At 41.1% G+C, this 20,542-nt stretch overlaps 1 protein-coding gene and 1 long non-coding RNA gene across 11 annotated transcripts in view; both read left to right on the forward strand.

Annotated features, from left to right (window-relative positions):
* The first annotated feature begins 303 nt into the window (after nt 1-303).
* On the forward strand, nt 304-6,014 carry LOC121233746. The gene is made up of 3 exons (XR_005933827.1): nt 304-1,431; nt 2,192-2,228; nt 5,782-6,014. It is a non-coding gene; the product is annotated as an uncharacterized LOC121233746 (long non-coding RNA).
* Nucleotides 6,015-11,807: 5,793 nt separating this feature from the next.
* Nucleotides 11,808-20,542, forward strand: part of RGS7 (regulator of G protein signaling 7) — a 263,514-nt gene continuing 254,779 nt past the window's right edge. For all 10 annotated transcript variants that reach the window (XM_030034927.2, XM_030034922.2, XM_041128388.1 and 7 more), the window contains exon 1: nt 11,808-11,919. In XM_030034927.2, the coding sequence (XP_029890787.1) occupies nt 11,842-11,919 (78 nt within the window). In that variant the 5' untranslated portion in view covers nt 11,808-11,841. The remainder of the gene's footprint in view (nt 11,920-20,542) is intronic.

Consider the following 20,542-nt stretch of genomic DNA (forward strand, 5'->3'; position numbering starts at 1 on the left):
AACTTTTGAAGATCATACCTGATTTCTTACCTCTTAATTATGGTGCTGTTTTTTCTGCAGTTGGTTTCTGTAAGGCTGGTTTAGAGATGTTTTAGAGCTACTTGTCTTCCACTATGAAAATAAATTAATAATGTCTTTTTTGGCAAGAGAGCTGGGCAAAGAAGGATCTTGGAATATTGCAGAAAAGATAGTACGTTGAAACAGCCAAAGATTGTGCTTCCTTGTGCTGATGGATGATTCTATGAGTATTTGATATCAGTAAATACTGTAACAACATTCTCATTTTTGGGATTTAGGACAGTGATGGTTTGAGGAGGAAGGAAGGGCCTGTGAGGTGGGCCTCTCTGTTACTTTACTAAGCTTTTGCTGCTGACTGTACCTCATTTCTCTGCAGTTGTAAGACTTACTCTTAGAGGATTTTTGTCCCAGAATGAATAGTGCAGCGTAAGTTTGGTTGCTTTGACATGTGGAATCATTGCCTTAAAGCAGTCTTCCCTCCGCACCCACAGACTGCACTACTGAGTGGCAATTCTTTGCTTTTCTGCAGAGTGCAGGAAGCAGGAATGGGCATTGTGTACGCCGAGGAGGAAGTGTGACTTCTGTCCTATTCGTTTCCCTCTGAATTGCTGGCATGGAGAGGTTATCCAGGTAGCACTGCCCAAGTGCTGGGTAGTGAAATGGAGAGAGGCCAGAGTGAAGAGGACTATTGTGCATGCAGGACTAGTATCTTGTGATGACAACATTATTACCTGGTAACGTTTAGAATTGAAACATTTTCATGTTCCTGTTAAATTGCCCATCATCAGTTCAAGCTCATGACTTTATCTTCTTCCTGCTCTAATTAATGAATGTTGGCCTTCCATTGTCACAAGTGCCTGCATACAAATTATTGGCATATTGCGTGTACCCCTCAGGGATGAGGTTGGGAAGGGCAATTGCAAGCTGTATTGTGACTGGCAAAGCAATGTTGGCATTTATAACATCAGCAACAGTATACTGGAACATGCTTCACCAAACTAAAGTGACGTTTAGTTGGCTAAAAAAGTGGTTAGGCAGGGATGGCACGTACAATTCTATATCTGCAATTTGCTTCCTGCATGTGAGTCTCATGGCTGATGAATGATGCTGTGAAAGTGATTGTTACTTTGGAAGATACTATCAGTCTAGATTGCAAGGTTGGTTCCATGTTTCAAGGTCCTTCTTCTTAATGTGTTTGCAAAGTTTGATGGTTTAGGAGAACGAAAAAATACTTCCACTTATGAGAACTGAAATGGTAATATGGCCATAGAAAACATCTCCAAACAACTCAGAAATGAAACATGAAGTCAACTGAGAAAAGCTGTGGTTGAATCTGTGGGGGCCTAGCCATTGGTCACTCCTGAACACCTGCTGCATGCTAAAGGAAGTGTCTTGATTGCTGCTTTTCACTAGGTGAGCTTTTGGTCTAAGGTGGGCTAAATGAACTAAAGCCAGATTTCACTTCTGTTAATCCTCTCCCTATCAAATTGTTTGAAACAATCTGAGCCAATATGAAACCACTTTCTCTGATGAATATGTGCTAGATATAACTGCATTATAATGACATAAAATTATCTATTGCATATAGTACATAGCCATAGTCATCAGTGTAGAACAAGTAGTACCGTGAGGCCAAACACACAAGTTAGATAACCTCTGCATTAGCATCCTGTAGCACTATCAGATGAGCAAATGCTGCATAGGAGAGAAAGAAAGAGAGTGCAAATGAAACTATGAACATTGCTACAAATTCATGACTGTAAATTTCAGTTCCCTCTGCCACATAAAAGCCATTTGCTTAGGTTTTAGCAGTCCCTATTGTGGCTTTTTGTACCTTTGGAGAAATCCCTGGAAGCTCTTGTGGCTTAGACTAATAAATTAGTTTTTCATATTTCGCAACCAGCCTTGTTCCTTAATAGCTAAACTTATTCCTAGATACAAAGCCATGCTCCCCCTGTCTGAAACTTGCTCAGAACCTGTTCCCTCATTATTTGTAGTCAGGAAGTAGATGGTACCAATTAATTTTAAAGACTGGTTGTCCTTGCCCAGGAAGAGTGGACTCTTTTTGCTCTGTTTCTGTAATGCTCTTTGCTTTTTTGTCCAGTCTCCAAGTATTTTCGTTCCCTATGACTCCCTGAACCTTACTTACCTTCATTCTTTTTTCGTTGTTTAGATGAAAAGCCAAGTGCGTTCTTTTCTATGGTGCGCAGGTTTTTTTTCTTTTCTTGTATATCCTTGGATTTAGTTTTCCTTTTGTTAATTTTATCCAAATTATCTAACCAATTTGCAGAGAAAATGGGATCAATCCTTGCTTTCCAAATTATCCTCTTTGCTCCCTCTCTCTCATCCTAGTCCATCCTCTTCCTTTACCATTGGCAGCTGCACAAGTTTCATTTGGCATACAGAGTCATTGAGATTGTGGAATCTGATTTCAGTCTGCTTCCTTATTAAATAAGTAGTACTGTCCTCCCCCACTGTGGAACATTTTTCAGTCTGGATGTATTCATGCTACCTTCCTGCCTTGACTATCATGACCTCTTTGTTCACTTGTCTCCATATCTTTTTCTTCTGTTATCCAAATGCCCATCACTAAATATCTTTCTCTCCTCCCATACAAGACAAGTCTTTATATTGTGCAAATCTCATGCTGGATGCCTGATTCCCTTGCATAAAATTTTAGTTCCCAATCTAGGCACAGCAAAGCTCTGCTTTCTCTAACTCCAGTTTATTTTACTGCTCCTTTCTGCCTCCATTCTCTTGCAGAAAAATAAAGGTTTAAGCCATTGCTATATTAGGGGGAAAACAATTTTTTCAAGCATTTTATCTGTCAGATACCTTACCAGGCTTCACTGTCTGCTTGTAGTACTGAAGTAGAAGCTAGTGACAAAGCCAACTGTGTATATCCTTGTGTTTAGCAGTTCTTTACATTAACTAAAGAATGATACTGTGCACAGTAACAAAGATCTTTTTGGAAAGAGAGTACACAACATTAGATTTCTTTTCCCACATCTTGCATCATTTAATTTCCTCCTTCTTCTTTTACCTCACTGCTAGCTATTTCAGGCTATGAACTCTTGGTCAGGGTTACTTAGTCTTCCTTGCTTGCAGAGTGGCTTGATATTATAGTATAGTTTAAGTAAAGATGGGTGTTTTACTCACTGACTCCCAAATATTGGAAGCTGAGGCAAGTTTTATGATATCAAAGTTTTTGTAAGACTTAGGTTCTTAACTGTCTAAACTGTTCTGGCTGACTACTTTGAACATCTAGATTTATTGTTGTTCGAACTCTTCTTCCTAACCTCTTGTGATTTTAGAGAGAATACAGCCAAGTTTGTTTTTTTTTTTCATAAATATAATTTTCTTTCTCAGCCAATTGTTTTGAACTATACATCTGCACTTTGGAGGTTTAAGGAAGTTTCCTTTAATATTTGAGAAATTGTATAGAAGTTGAATGTCTGCTAATAACTGTGTAGTCTGAAGGGATAATCTTTGTTATAAGGGGTGAGTTCTGGGAAGGACTCGAGTCTATACTGTGGTTTGAAAAAGACCCACAGCCCTAGTTTATGGTTCTATTACCTTTTTTTTTAATGGGAATCTTTAGCCAACATAGACAGCTTGTTATTTGCTTTTTGTAATTTTTAGTCCCTTGAGTTTCCAGAGAATTTAATTTAAAAAAAAAGCCCTCCTTTTAGTCTGAGTGCTCTGTAGAGTTTTAAAAGAATGAAATAAGTGAGAGAATAACTATATTTATTGTGCGTACTTGGATATAAATGGATGTAGATTGGTTCAGTTTGTGATGCACAATCAGCGAATTGATTCTGGCTGATTTAAACCTTTAGAAAAACAAAATGCCCTTGGGGGAAAAAGGCTGTTTGATTAGATTACCTGTGGATGTAAGGCAGGGAGTTCGTGAATGATAGAGGGAACTTCAAAATGAAAGGTGGGGGAAGGAAAGAAAAATGATGAACGAAGCCTGTTAAACTGCTGAGCTCTCTTTTTCTCCAGTGCATTCAGCTGGGTGAATTAATGAGATTAAGTCACATCAACCCTGATTGCTGGAACGGGGAATTTTGGTAGTAGCCTGCATAGCCGAGTGTGGCACTTGCAGGCTACCTGTGATGGTGTGGTGCTACCATTCAAAGCTATTTCCTGACTTGATAGCTGCCGCAGGTTTTTTCTTGTGGTATGTGTAAACTTAGTGTGCAGTTAAAATGGTATGTTGAAGAAAAATTCTTTTTTTAATAAGAAAAATACCTGTGACAACTGACAAAAACCTACAAAATTCAGCATGTATTTTTGGCATTTACCTATTTGTTAGAAGCTTCTAGAAATTCTGTCTTTGTATTAACAGGGGAAGATCAGATACACTAAGGGACAATTTTTGCTTTTCAAAATTTTTCAGTTTCTCCCTAATCTCTCCTTATGAACTTCTTAAACGCATCTGCCACTTCCCCAAAAACCATTTCAACAGCTTGCAAGAACTGCCCCCTGCTAACTGTGGCCAAGTCCTATGTCTCATTCTGTACTTTCTACCGTATCTTCTGAGCCTCTTCTTTTTTCCTTGGTTTTTTTTTCCTTGTTTTCTTCTGCTGTGTTATTTTTATTTATCAGCTCAATTCTTTGCCACACAAATTGTTCCTCCAGCCAGTTCTCCGTGTCTCCTGTTAATTCTGTTATGATGTCTTTCAACAATTAATCTGGTCTGGTCTGTAACCATGGCATTCTCATACATGGTGCACTTTTTCCTTTCCCTTTATAGGGCTTCCGAGTACTTCTCTAGTCCTTTCATGCCAAAGGATTCTAAATCAGTGACTTATTCCTCATTAATCCTTAATAAGTGGCTTATTCTATTTTGATCTGAGCAAATGCAGTCCTATGAATCAGGCCCCAGATATTTTCTTGATGAATAAAGGAGAAGGGCCAGTTACTTGGTTTGTTGGAGTTTTTTGTTGTTTTAGCCACAAAAAAAACCCCAAAATACTATGGTCGTTTTGGGGGGGTTGTTTTTGTTTGTTTGTTTGTTTGTTTTACCTGAAACTACTGTCAGGTTGAATTAAGCAAATAGCTTGGGCTAAAAGAATTGTAGCTAAATTCACAAAACCACAGTCACTGTGTTTTCTTTCCCTACTTCATATAAAGTTGCTCAGTAGTTGGACACTCCTATGTGAGGTATGCAGCATCTGAAGATGTGGATATTAACCTATAAGTCTCTCATCTTTGCCTCTCAGGAGAATGTCATAAATACCAAGTAATAAGAGATGCTGAGAGCAATACACCCTTATTTTAAATATTTTATCTGAAGCAGAGACCAAGTCTCCCGTTCTGCAAACTCTAGGTTTGATTTGTGTCAATAATGCTTTTACACAAAATGGAAAAGCCTCCCCAAGAGCTGTTTTGGGAGTTGGGAGACCAGGATTCAGAATCTTGCTTGAGTCAAGGATGTTGGTATGATGAGATGCAAATTTGACTCAAAACCCCATCTTTTTTCTGGAGATTAGTTCTGTTCCTACATGCTTGCTTGATTTCTCTAGTTGGTAACCTAGATGTAAGATCAGGAGTAATTAATTAATCTTGAGTCTTCCAGGCAGTTTTTAAGGAATACAGTGCAATAAGTCTCTTTTCTGTAAATGCTCTCACTTTTTGAGGAAATGAGGGTGTATAGCTGGTTGTGGTAGTTCTTTCTGTGGAATGAAAATTAATGTTGATCCATACTACTTGTGTATCGGGTAGCTAATGTCACCTCTTTCTCTTTGACTGAGACAGACTGCCCTCTTTTGGATGTCATTAGAACTGGCTTAATTGTCAAGACTGCAGTACAAGTACTTGAAGTTCTGCTTTGCCTGTAGAAGCTGTTGAATTTCCATGGATAGCTGTGGTGGGGCACCATCTTGATATCAAATTCTATGTAGCTGTGGCTTTTCTATGACAGTAATAATTGACATTTTCCGTAGGGTATGAAATTAGTTGCATTAAAGTTTTAAATATATGCAAATTGTACTGTGGGATCTGTATGGGGTGTGTGTTTATATCTATTTCATACTTAAAAAAAAAGATTATGGAAATGTGGGCTTTCCTTATTTCTAATAATTTTTCATGCCTGTGAAATTATATCTGTCCATGTCTAGCTTTTTTGTGGTTGCTGTTCTCCCAGTTCAGAGTTTTTTTCTTGTTAAATCTAGATTGCTTTTTAGTTACCTTCTTTTCTGTTTTGAAAGTCCTCTTTTTGCTGTGTTTTAACTCTTGCCCTAACCAACAGCGTACAAATAGCTTTGATCTTCAGCATCATAAGTTGACAAAGGTAGTTAAAGTTTCAAGAGGGTTGGCAGGTAGGTGACAAACCAGATGCCTAGGGCTTAAAAAAAGTGCCACAAAGGAAGCGGTGAAGTTTGTAAGTCAGTCCTGGGTTCAGTTGTAGCAAATACATAGTGTAACCTGTAATCATCTGAATGACATTTGAAGACCTACATTAAATGGATTGATTGCAATTCAATCCTGAAGGAGCAGGTGTTCAAATCTCATCAGAAAGGCCAAGGATTGGACCTGGAATCACTAGCTACCAATTCAGAGCCTGGCACTGAAACGCTTGTGGTTCTGTAGGGTCACAAATATATTGGTTCAATTAAAGTAGATGGACCGTCTCTGTGCTTAACCAGGCTAGCGGAAGAAAAATCTGGATTTTATACTTTAAGGTAGCACACTAATAACTCATGTCAGTGTTTAGAGCCTAGTTAACTAGAATGTTTGTGTTATTTTAGTAAGTTTGAATGTGATTGTTTATAATGCTGTAATGTTTTAAAGACTTGGTCATGGAACAAGATCATGCTATGCTAAGAGTTTGCACAGCATGTCTTTACTCCAAGGAACATTCAGTCTAGGTATAAGATGAGATGAATTGATGGATATAGGCAGCATACTGACATAACGCTATAGCATTGGTCAGCAGGACAGACAACAAAATTCCTGATCTCTTTCACATCCAGATAGTCGTATACATCCTGACATAATATTTTGACTTAAAAATGCCTGTGTGTTATGAGTACCATGTGCATATGATGTTATTGGAATACTTGAGTTGTATTGACAATGCAAACTAAACACAGAAAATGTAGTCACCACCTTGCTAAATCATGTGTACTTTATCGCCTTTTTAGATAAAGCTGCCCCTTGGCAGCCTTTCCCATCATCTTTGTTTTATTAATGAGTAGTTTTGCCTTGCATTTTGAAACAGGCCATTCCTCTTCTGGCAGACCATGCTTTCTGGGGATGCTAATGCTGCTTGTGTATGAGATAAGTGATGACTCTGAACATGAGAAAGATGTGTAAGTAATTTATGAATTAAAGCCTTTTATAGGCTATTGAACAAACACTTCCAACTGCATTTGAATGAGATTATCCAGTTATGTATTTTTAAAAGAAATTCTTTTCTTTTCACTTGCATTTATGGAAGTAGTCCAGCTCAGGGTCTCTTTCACCACAAAATGGTGACAAAAAGGAAATTCTATTGGGTTGTTTCTGGTCTTCATTTCCATTTAACCCTTTCATGTTTTAGAGCTTCTATTTCATTTTGACAGTGGACATGCTGGTGAAGTGGAAAAATTTTTGGTGTGCTTCAGCGTAGCAAGTCCGTAGTTATGAGACACATCACTGGGATGTTTGAGTTATTCCTCTGGTTCTGAGGACAAGATTAAAGACTCTGTGTGAACTATAGTTCCTTTTGACATTACCGGACAAACATCTGTTGACTTCAGTAGGTCCAAGTCATTGCTCTGCCTACATACTTGCGTTAGAACCTCATTTATGATAATGAAATTTGGTTATTTTCAAAGAGAATATATAAGCCTCACCTAACTAGTATAGCATTTTGTATTTTACTTTATCTGTGAAATTAGTCAGAATGGTTAAAGCAGAATTAAAGTAAAGGCAAGGTTGGAGGCAGTATAGCCAAAATCTAACTCAGTTAGGGATACCTCTGCCTTTAGTTTTGAAGAGATTCTCAGAAAATAAAAGGTTGGAAATGTTGCTGCCTGAATTAGTCAGCTTTGCTGGGGAGTTTTTCAAAGACACATAACCCTTGCCAGAATGCATTTGCTGAATAGCTTATAGTAAATAGGTAGATTGGAGTCATCTTGTAAACAACTTCATGTATGTAGTCCAAGAATTGCAGTATGAAAGAGTTTCTTTTTCTCTGGGTTTTCTCACTTGGATTAGTAACAAGATGAGGCACAGTAAGAAAACAAATGTATGACTTCATTGGAAACTCATTAATGTTTGATTTTTATGCCTTTTCACGCAATTACTATGTCAAGCATTGGCTGGTAGAACAAATGGAAGGAATATGTGTATTATCAATATTTTAAATGACTTTCCTCCTATCCCTCTTCTAGGGTAAAATTGCATTTACAAGGTATTTTGTGCAGTTCCTATTTTTAGTCTCAAAAAGAAATTTAAACACCAGTCTGATAAATAAGACTTTGAGTTTATTTTGATGCCATAAAACCACAAGGGTGTCACTTTGTTCGTAACAGATCTCGGGAGGCATTTCCCTTGACTTCCAGTGCACCTATCAGTCTTCCATCGTCAAATCTGTGAGATCTCAACACTGCAGTGCTGCTTATTTAGGACGTCTGTGTGAAAGCTAGGGAAATTATAGACTGAGATCTTTATTGCTGGTACCCATTTCTCAACAGTGGACTGGACTGAATCACAGGGTCTGTTGGAAGATTAATAGTTTGATTCAGATTTTGTTGCTTAGCCTTAACAAGATGCTATTGTACGTCACGTGGATTTTAATGGGAAACAAGTATTTTCTCAGTTCTCTGTTTATTTTTTAGTTTTGTACTTTTCTCTGCCCACTATTTGCACCATTGATACTTCTTCACTTTCCTCTTGTGCCACTGAATTGTTTCACTTGTGTTGATCTCTCTTCCATCTTAAAACTCCAGATTTCTCTCTTGTCCACACCATTTGCTTCCACATTGTCTTTTCCTTGTGACATACTGAATTATTCTCCTCTGTAAAAGTTGAGACATACAGTATCTGTCCGCTACAGAGCTCCTTTCCTTTGCTGCCAATATAGCTCATTGGACTGAGTTGCTGATTCTTATTCGGCGGGGGTCATGTCACTTTTTACTACTTCTCTCTCTGAAGAATGTTCCTATTCACATCAGAGATCATCTTTCTTTACTTTGGTGTTCATTCTAGGACAATTATCAAACCTATGTCTTCCTTTCCTTATCTCTTCAAGAAGTCCAGATCAGCCCTGTCCCTTCTCCTTTATTTTGTTGTGGCCACTGTGACTCCCTGTTGTTGCCTAAGCTAATTTATTACATTCTCTCTTAAAGTTTCTGAAGGCCTCTACAAAATTTGGAAGAGTAGTTAAAAGTAGTTGCAGTGGTTGATACTAGCAAGCTTCTAGGAGGGTTGTGTTGATTTGAGTCTCTTTGAGATGCAAGAAAGGTAGAAAAAATAAGAGTGGAGATGATGCAGCGCATATGGAAATGTCTGTGCTTGAATTGCGTGCTTTACCAGCGCACACTCCACAAGGTGCAGTGCGGAGTTGATGACGACTTCTTTTGCAAGATCGTCCTTGTAATAAGAGTTCCTGTTACCAGAAAGGACGATTTCCAGTGGGAATATTCCAAAGCTTAACCACTTAAGTATCTTGTGTTCTTCTGGATGTTGAGTTCTGGGCACTTCAACCCTTTTGGAAAGTCAAAGCATTCTTGTCCGGATGCGATGAGACTTGCAGACCTGATCTTTTTCTTTTAGCGTGGCCAGTGCTAGGCCTTGACAAATTAGGCAGTTGCCTGGGACATAGCAAAACAGCCCCGAGGGTGGCCTGAGGTGTCCTGAGGGCTCCTTCCTATGCAGCTGCTCTCTCTGTTCCACTGCTCAGAGAGATCTGCGGTACCGACACGGCACAAGCTCTCCCTGGTTCTCTCTGAAAAAAATACGTGAAGTGTCCAGCATAAGGCAGAGGAACCGGCAGCTTCCCTGTTGCTGTCGGTGAAGGAGTAAGAAGGCGGTGACACACTTTCCTCACCAGTGCCTTCCACCACCAACTCCCCCCTTCCTTCCCTATCCCATTAGCCCACATTCTCTTCCTGCCCAGCCCTCCAGTGCTGCCTAATCTCATTTACAGGGTCTGCTGCCAGATCTGCTGGCAGCTGCAGTTTCTTGGCCGCTGTTTTCGGCGAGCGAGCCGAGAACGCCGAAGAGGAGGAGGAGGAGGAGGAGGAGGAGGAGGAGGCGGCGGCGGAGGAGGGCTGCTGTGTGGCGGAGCGGCAGCAACAGCAGCACCTTTGACGTGCCCGTCCCCCACGTGACGGCCGCTCCATTGCGGGGAGGGAGCTGAGCTGCCGCCGCTCCGGCAGAGGAGGGGAGAGCCGCAGCCCCGGCGGCGGCGGCGCCGGTACCACCGCCACCGCCGCCACCAGCACCAGCAGCAGCGCCTCCGCCCGCAGTGCGTGTGCGTGTGTGTGTGTGCGTGTGCGTGCGTGTGTGTGTGTGTGTGATGAGCGATCGCCGCGTCCCTCCGCCCGCTGCCGGCTGACACCGACCGCGCGGGGCGCGCCAGGAGCAGCGGGAGGAGGCGAGGAGCCGCGGCCACGGCGCAGTGACCTTGGCCCAGGAGGTAAACCAGCCGGGCGGGGAGCCGCGCTCCGCGCCCCCCCCCCCCCCCCCCGCCGCGCCCCCTCCCGGTGCCGCCGGGGGCGGGAGGGGGCGGCGGGGGGGGCCCCGTCAGCCCCCCCCCCCGGGCGGCGCCGCTGCCGCTGTCCGCGGTGCTGAAACAGCCGGCGCCGCGCCGGGCTCCGCGCCGCGCTCCCTGCCGGGCCGGCCGGTTCTCCCCTCCCGGCCATTTGCTGCCGAGAGCCGCGCGCCCCTGGCCGGCCGCAGGGCAGGGCAGGGCAGGGCGAGCCGGCGCTGTGGGCGAGGCGCGGTGAAACCCGGACGCGAGAGGTCTGGGGGGGGGCAGGGGAGGGGGGCTTTGGAGGTAAGTGTTTGGAGTAGAGCTCAGCCCTCCGGGCTCCCCGCAACCGCCGGTGCGGTCTGTAGATGGAGCGCATTCTTCCACCTGCGTGCGAAGCCGGAGCTACGGCACGAACCGAGCTCTTGCTTCGTGCGGCTCCCGTGTGACCGGGGGGAGGGCGGGGAGGACACGGGGCTGGCGGCGGAGCCGGCGTTTTGCAGCGAAGTACGATGAAAGTAGGTGAAAACAACCGGAAAGGGTTTCTGGCTTGCTTCTTCCTTTCCCCCCTGTCGCCTGCCTCCCTCCCCCGGCATACGTGTAAGAGCACACACGTGCGGGTGAATTAAAGAGAAGTTTAAAGCGTCCGGTTTGCTTCGTGCGCGTTCGGGGCTCGTGAAAGTTGCTACGGCCTGAGCCGCGAGGAGAGGGCACTGCCGAATGCTCAGCCGTGGGCTGAGTCGGTCCTCCCAAACCTGTGCTCTGGGAGGTGCGGAGCATCCCTTGGGGAAGCCTGTGCGGGCGAGGAAGGAGTGCTTTGCGAGCGGGCGGCTGCATGGTATGGTATGTCAGGGAGCTATTCGGCGTGACAATTCATTAACGTCTAAATTAGATTAATTTACTACATTCATTATTTACAGGCAAAAGAGAGTAATGACAGTAAGTGGTGAATTAGCAGCTTCGCTCCAATGTAAATATCTGTTGGAGTAAGAGCGTACACTGATTCTGATCACATGTTGGTAGAAAGTCAGGTCCATTAATCGTCAGGGAAGGAAGGAGACCTGAGGCGATGTCTTACTGAAACCACTTTTACCTCTTACAGTGCAACGTTCAAAAGCGGGTCAAATCTGTGGGACATGGCACAAGGAAATAATTATGGGCAAAGCAGCAACGGGGTGGCTGACGAATCCCCAAACATGCTGGTGTACAGAAAGGTAAGCTTTTGTGTTTTTTCAAAAGCTGGGGAAGGGACTTCAGGAAATGGTGAAGTCCTGGACTCTTTTGCCTAGCAAGTGCGGCCATTATTTTTGCTGTTTCTCTCCAATTTCACGAATAGATGCTGCTGCTGTGCTTTGTGTTGAATGGAGCAGTGTGATTTCAGAACATGATCACCTGCCAGTAATTTGGGATGTTTTGTGTCTATTGACATTTGTGCTGCCTAATGCAGTTTAAATGGTATGTGCAAAGTAGATCTATATCCCAGGTACTACTAGATTGAGAAATGACTGGATCTGTTGGTTTAAATGGTAAAATACACACACGTGTCAACTTTGCATCATATTCAGAAACAGTTGGTTTTCAATTTGAAATACTTGATGTACTTCATTCATTTTCTGCATTGATACATATGATATGTGATGGTGGCAATGTGCCAGAGACTGGAACACAATTTGAATTCAAGTGTTTGCTTGTAAAATCTATTTGTAAAATGAATTCATGTATTTAAAGCTAAATATTAACTGTATGATACAATATTTTGTATTTCTGTCTCTGGGCAAAGATTTTCAGAGTGCAGGCAAGCCAGAACCATTAACTTATTTCATATGAGGGGAAAAAGTGATTAAAGGTATTACTTATCTGCAGTTGCCACAACCTAAAAAAACCCCAAACACATACACTCCAGGGATTCTGTCTGGGAAGGATTTCTAATGTAGTTATTCTAATAGCATCAATATACAAATTTCCAGACATTGAACTCCAATAGAGGGGCTTATTTAGCCACTGTGCTTTCACTTCAGTGACAGTAAGTGCTTGGGGATTTTGAGAGCGTTTTTTTTTACATGCTTGGGGTTTTTTTTATAAAGCTTTAATTGCATTTATCAAAAAAGAATAACAAAATAAATTCTAATAATAATGGAGAAAAATAACTTTGCTCTCACAAGCTGAAATACATAATTATGCAACTACTTGTTTATTCCTAGAACACAGTGCTTTCTAACTTGTTTGTGGTTGTTTTTATCAGGTGGAAAAAATCAATATTTTTACTTTGTTAGAGGCATTGACTTTTCCTTTTGCAAGTTAACTGTAATAGAAAGCATCTGATATGTACTCAGTTTAGTCTTTGAGGTGAACTGAGGTATCGTCGGTAACTGTGGTAAGTATTCTTTTCCCAGAAATTAAAAAATAGTCTCAAATTGAAGGCTGATGCATGCTTTTTTCTCTTCCTATTTTCAAATATGTTGCTGATTTCAGTTAGTTGGTTGTACTTACTATTTTGAAAAATTAGCCTCTTTTTACATAAGTGAATGAATTTATGAACTTAACCTTGGTTATCCATCTATGTAAGAATGCATACCTAGAAAAATATGGGTTTACCTTGCCATTAATGCCACAAGTGTGTTTGAAAATGCAATTGTATGCATGAATTTATATGTGAAAATATGCTGCATATATTAAAAGCGATATATCAAAGCTTATATTGTTCTTTATAGGTTTTTGATCTTTCTAAACAGAATCTTTCCACATTTGTCAGAAAGAAGTCTTTTCTCAGCTTATTTAGTACACAGAGGGGCAATGCAGAGAAACTGTTTCTCTTCTGCCATGGTGACTTCGTCTGAGGAACGGGTCAAGCTTGTGACCCATTATATTTAGTGTGACCTTATGCCAAAATTTAACATTACCCTTGAGCAGCCTCCAGACTGAAATGGAACTGCTGAGGAAAGTGACGAGAATCCTGGTGATGCGAGGGAAATTTGAAAATGGGGAGCAGGGATAGGGCACAAAACCTAAGGTGTATGCTCAGCAAATCAAAGCATCAAACACCTTTTCAGTTCTCTGTAAATCAGTGGTGAAGGGATAATACCAGTTTCTGTCTTCCAGTGTAGCAGTGGTCCTTCCCTTGTTGTCACTAAAGTGCAAGTGGTACACTGAGTATTAAACTTCCGAAGAACGCTGACCTTCTACAGCATTACCTGCCATATTTATTTTTGTACATGTCAATTTATTTTTGTAGCATGGGGAATCAAAAGATCATTTAAGATTGTGCACACTGATGTTAGAGTATTAGAGAGAAAACCAAGTAGTCCTTCATCTGGCAGTATTCAGGGAGTAGGCAACAGAATAATAGAGAACTTTTTAAAAAGTTACCTGCCTTTTTCTGCGGTATGATATTGCTGTAATCAAATGTGTTATAAATTCTCTGTCTAGAACATAAGAGGAGGATAGTTAGGTGGAAATCATTTCACTTCAGAATATATAATCTCTGAATATAATTCTTTAATAGCAACAACTAAATCACAGGATTCCTGTAATACATTTGAAAACACAATACTTCTCTGTCTGTCATTGTGTTGGAAATGAAAACACTGTGCAGAGTGAACAAAGAACTCTATCTGCCAGCTTCATGAAGGACTTTTTTTTTTTTTTTTTGGCCAACTGGAAAATTGTTAATAGTTGTTAGGAAAAAAAAAGTGCAAGTATGCTATTGGCTGGCTTCAGAAGGAAACTGGATTTGAAGTCTTATATTTTGAATAACATTGCTGAAATCCACAAATGTGGAAATGCTTTCTTCCAGTAGTTTATACAACATCAACACATGGAATAGCACATTTTGTGATATGTGTACCTGCAAGGAATAGATGGGACATCTCTTACTACTTGTGTTAATGAAGAACTAGACTGAAGACCATTACTTTGGCTATAAACCACAATTTTGTAATCTGGTAATTCTGCTCGTCTGTCTAACTTTCAGGCACAATCTGAATTAACTATGTTCTAAGCTACATGGAGTTACAGCCCTGGGTTTCCTAAATCCTGATTCTGTCAGGAGCATTTTATAGAAAATTCTACACAGAATGAAGTTCTGGTGTTTACAAATTCAGTAGTTAAGGCTTGAATCATTACAGAATCATTATTGCACTTTAAGTAAATTGCACACTCTTGACAAAAAAGACTGTTCTATTTTTTTAAATGTATTTGGTTTGTAATTAGTTACTTATTTGAAGGGTTGAAGGAAGATGGATTATCAAATTATAATCTAGAGTAATATAGAGTGTAGATAGCCTGTTATTCTCATAATAGCTTGTATTCCTAGACAAAGAAGGGTTTCATTGCATTTTGCTCTCAGATATGATTTTTTTTTTTAAAGTCAGCATAGGATAACTAAATATTCAATGCATACATAACTTAGAATTATTTATTTGAATCTGTGATGGAAAAGACAACAGCACAGATAAATAGTTCCTTATATCATTTTTACACTGCCTTTTAAGATGCTTGTGTCAGTGTTTTTATGCCTTGGGGAATACTTTTTTATTTTAATAGAATGTCAGCTGCATTATTCTTTTTGGCTATCACCCTAATTATAAAGTAATGACATGTGACACATCATTGGTACTGACATACCTTAGAAAAAGTCCTAAATTTTTCTGCTAGTAGCCTGAGGCAAACATGAAAAATGTAAAAGCCCTGCTTTTACTTCCTCTCCAACAGAGTCCATTCCAGTCAGCAATTAAAAGAGATAAGACACTAGAATCCATAGTATTTTAACATCACAAGTTGCTCATACAAAAATCTCAGATTTCAGCAACACTGACTTACTGCTGCAAGCTACGTCTTAAAGAAGAAACTTGAGATGTAATATAAGGCCCATATTGTGCAGCTTTTCTAAGTTTCCGAGCCTGATGACCTACCTTTTTTTTCCTTTTTAATCTCATGCATGGCACAAATAATTAAAATAATAAGAGGTGTCTTTGAGGAACTTCCATTTTAGACCTACTGCTGGTCCTGCTAAACCTTTGCTTATCTGTCTGGTATGTACTTTGCTTACTTTTTTAGTCAAACGTATGCTGTAAGGATTAGGAGTTCTAATTTGTAAGTTTAATGGTTATTGTACTGCTGTCTGAACTAGCTTCATTTGAGAGATGATAGCTTTATTTTGTAGCAATAAGATTAGCCTTGTCTGAATAGTAATATTCTTGTGACTGAGACTTTGATTGTCTACCTTCCTCACTGCCCCGAGTGTTAAAATAGCTTTTGCCAAAGCTGATTAGAATTACTAACAGTTGGGCCTTTCAATGCTGTAATGATGATAATGAGGTGTTTGTTCTGTTCTTGTGACAATTGTTGAAGGTCATATATGCCAGTACTCATGTATAGCAAGCGCTGAATTTGTAATCTCAAGCTCCTTCTTAGTTTACCATGATCATAGAATCATAGAATGGTTTGGGTTGGAAGGGACATTACAGATCACCTAGGTCCAACCCCCATGCCTTGCGCAGGGACACCTTCCACTACACCAGGTTGCTTAAAGCCCCATCCAGCCTGGCCTTGAACACTTCCAGGGATGGGGCATCCACAACCTCTCTGGGCAACCTGTGCCAGTGTCTCACCACCCTCACAGTAAAGAATTTCTTCCTAATATCTAATCTAAATCTAACCTCTTTCAGTTTAAAACCATTACCCCTCGTCCCATCACTACACTCTCTGTTAAAGAGTGCCTCCCCATCTTTCCTGTAGGCCCCCTTTAAGCACTGAAAGGCTGCTATAAGATCTCCCTGGAGCCCTCTCTTCTCCAGGCTGAACAACCCCAACTCTCTCAGCCTGTCCTCATAGGGGAGGTGCTCCAACCCTCCGATCATCTTCACGGCCCTTCTCCGGACCCACTCGAGCAGGTCCATGTCTTTCTCACGCTGGGGGCCCCAGAGCTGAGCACAGTACTCCAGCTGGGCTCTCATGAGAGCAGAGTAGAGGGGCAGAATCACCTCCCTCGACCTGCTGGTCACGCTGCTTTTGATGCAGCCCAGGATACAGTTGGCTTTCTGGGCTGTGAGCGCACATTGCTGGCTCATAGTCAGTTTTTTATCCACTAATACCCCTAAGTCCTTCTCTGCAGGGCTGCTCTCAATCCACTCATCGCCCAGGCTGTATTTGTGCTTGGGATTGCCCTGACCCACGTGCAGGACCTTGCATTTGGCCTTGTTGAACTTCATGAGGTTCGCACAGGCCCACCTCTCCAGCCTGTCAAGGTCCCCCTGGATGACATCCCTTCCCTCCAGCATGTTGACCGCACCACACAGCTTGGTGGTGTTGGCAAACTTGCTGAGGGTGCACTCAATCCCACTGGCCATGTCGCCAACAAAGATGTTAAACAGCACCGGTCCCAATACCAGCCCCTGAGGAATGCCATTTGTCACTGGTCTCCACTTGGATGTTGAGCTGTTGACTGCAACTCTTTGAGTGCCACCATCCAGCTAATTCCTTATTTACCAAGTGGTCCATCCATCAAATCCATGTTTTTCCAATTTAGAGACAAGGATGTCACGTGGGACAGTGTCAAATGCTTTGCACAAGTCCAGGTAGATGAAGTCTCTTGCTCTTCCCTTATCCACCAATGCTGTAACCCCATCATAGAAGGCCATCATGATCTGATATTCTTCATAGAAGCTATACCTCCAAAGCGTGATACTTAGCAACTGTTGTTGTAAAGGAGCAATAGCGATGCAGTGACAACATTGTGGAAATAGTGACCACCATCTTCTAATAACCATTCTCCTCTCCTGTGCTTGTACCAGAGATGACTTCCAGGGTAGTGTGCAGATAATACTGTGTTCTCATGTGATTTTTATCAACTGCTGCCTTAAAAAAGATTGTTGGAAGAAAATGAGATCACAGATAACTGTATTCCTTAGAGCCTGTGAGACTAAGGAAGGACATGGTAGGTGGGATTTTTCTAAGTGCTGTCACCCACTTTGAAAAGGGAAGAATTAGTCTGATACTATGCATTTCTGAATATACCATCACAATCTATGGAGGCATCTTGCTCCCAGTGTAAACTACTGAGTTTGTTACTACATTACAAATGCCAAGGTACTAGAGGTAAGTGGGGTTGTTTTTGTTGTGCTTTTGGTTTGTTTTTTTTGTTGTTTTTTTTTTTTTTTTTTTTTTTTAATTAAATTATAGTATACCTCTACATTATGCAGTTTCTTCTTCCAAGAAGAAAAGTGATACTGTTGCCAGTCTTGGATGCTGGTTTTGGTTTTATTACAACATTCATCATTATAGAATTGACAGAGAAAGTTCCGCATTTGCGGACCTCTGAAATTCCAGCTGTAGGAAGAACAGAATTTACCTCCCTATCCACTATAGGTGTTATGAGGATGTTGTCATAGTTCTGGAGTAGTTGGCTGATAGTGAAGTAAGCTATTACATAGGTAATACTTAGAGGACAGGAACTTAATACTCAAGGACAGAATAGTTGCTAGATGCTGTGGAGTGCCTTTCGTGTGGTGAGGCTGCACTTTTCCCTGTACAGTCACACCCTCATGTTTTGTATCTATCCCCTGTGCAGTGATTCACTTCAATGCTGTATCCTCTCCTGGAACGGTTGTTGTTAGTACTAGGTGTAGCATGTATGTGTTGGCATCATTTGTGATAGAGCAGTATAAAGGATTTGATTGTCTTCACAACTATACAGAACCACTGAAAATGCCAAGGAAACGTGATTAAAAATACGTCTGTCTGAGTTTGCAGGTGGCTAGATCTGCGAGAGGGGCACCTGCCCTGTGTATTTGCTTTGGTGATTCCTGCTGGTATTTTCCATCCTTTCTGTTCTCCTCTTCCTTCCACTAGGTGTAGAAATGTATCAAGTGATATTGCAGTGAGAGGTTTACTGCTGCATGCTGTTCTGAGCTTGATGTGCTCAGATCACTGGCATTACTGTCAAATGGAAAAACCCCACAGAATTCTGTGCTACCATGTTACTTCCTTTCTCCATCCCACATATGCTGTCTGAAAACTCTATGTGCCTGTTTTGATTGTGCATTGTCATTTTCAGTTTCTCTGCTTCTTTCCTTTGAAGCAGTCTACATTTGTAGCTATGGAAACAATGATGCTGTTGATAGTGACGTGCAATATGGAGTCAGAAATTGTTTGTTTTGGAGTTTTGAGTTTTGTTTTCTTTTACTTCAGACTTACAACGTTCTTTGTGGACTGCAGGAATTTTTATAGTAACCTCTATCATATGTTAACATTTGACAGATTCCCACCAAAGCTGATAAGAGCTATAATGAGGCCATGTTAAAATATTTGCATGTAAATACAACTTGCACTACACCAGCTTCTTCAAATCAGTCTGTAAAAGCTGCTAAAAGAGAAGAAATTGGGCTTATGAAGTGCATTTACAAATCTAAATCCCAGGTCAAGCCTAGAAAGAACAGAATAAAATCACCAGCAGAATATGTTTAATTGTTTTTTACATGCTATAAAACTTTTCAGACAGAGTGTTGGGGAAAGGTAGAGACTGCAGATATATAATAGGGAGTGTGAACAATAGCTGGTTTCCAACCATATCTCTAAAAAAATAAAGCTTTTACAAAAGAGATGCATATAATTATTCTCTGTGTTACAGGTGGGTAAACTGAGGCATGATAGTGACATGTCAGTGTCAGAGCAGTGGAAAAGCTAAAAATCCTTTTTTTTTGGTAAAATAGAGCAAACTATTTTCTACAGAAGAGGGAGCCATTAGGGCTGAGCTTGCAAAATACTACCCCAAATGGCTTCCTTTTTTTTTTTTTTTATGGAAACACATTGCAGTGGTAGGGGGAAGAAGTTGGAAATGTAGGAGGATACCTTTTGTCGGCTTTGATTAAGGCAAGAAAAGTCTAGATTTTAATAGCGGTAATATGAACTTTACAAAAGTGAATAAGGGAAGAAAACTTTGAGGGTAGCATTAGGAGTTGGAGGAGATTGACCACTTTAGAAAAACATCTTCAAATGAAGCTTTGAGATTATGGTACGATGAAGAAAAAGTACATGTACAATTTCCCATGGCAAAGGGATCAGCCGACAATTCTGATTTTTGGTCTTGATTGCCACCAGCTATAAAAAAGGTTGGAGATAAAAAGGTTGAGCTAGTTATTAAAGTATGTGTCGGTTATAAGAGTAACTGGAATAGTTGTAGCGGGAGTGAGGTTGGCTGGGAAGCCACAGGGGACATTAGTCCTTGGAGCTGAACTGAAGGAAGAAGCAGAGTTGGGAACTGTAGCTTCACCTGGGGAGTGAGAACTGCCTGGGGTTAGTGCAGGAGAGCAGGCTGGCTAAGAAATGGAGCTGTAGGAACAGGTATAGGAGCATCTCATGAAGCTATTGTAACTGTCAGTGAAGCTTTTACTAGATAACATACTGGCAGGGATGGGAGCTTGGCATTTGGACTATTTAGCCTCCTAAATTTTGGGGCCTGTTTTGTGCTCATGTGTGGATATGTGTTCGCAAGCTTCCTTTGCCAGATGCTGCTATGGATCTCTCTGAATTTGTTTGTAATGCTCTGCGTATCTCTGAAAAGACAGCATTATGGGCTGAGTTTCAGAGAAGCTGCTTTGTCTGTGGAGGTTATCAGGGCATCAAATGCCAGAGACATCACTCTTGCTTTTTCTCACTGTTGTTATCTGCACTTCCTTCAAATATACTTCTGGCTAAAAGTTTATTGCTGATGAACAGGAACTGGAGAGGTGACACTCTCATCTATATTTTATCCATATATTTTCAATGAAGATGCCTGTTTTTCAAGATTTTTATAATTGTGCTATTTCAACTCAATTGACATCTTTGATAGCCATTAAA

Source organism: Aquila chrysaetos, chromosome 13 (genome assembly GCF_900496995.4).
Source record: "Aquila chrysaetos chrysaetos chromosome 13, bAquChr1.4, whole genome shotgun sequence".
In the NCBI taxonomy this organism is placed as follows: domain Eukaryota; kingdom Metazoa; phylum Chordata; class Aves; order Accipitriformes; family Accipitridae; genus Aquila; species Aquila chrysaetos.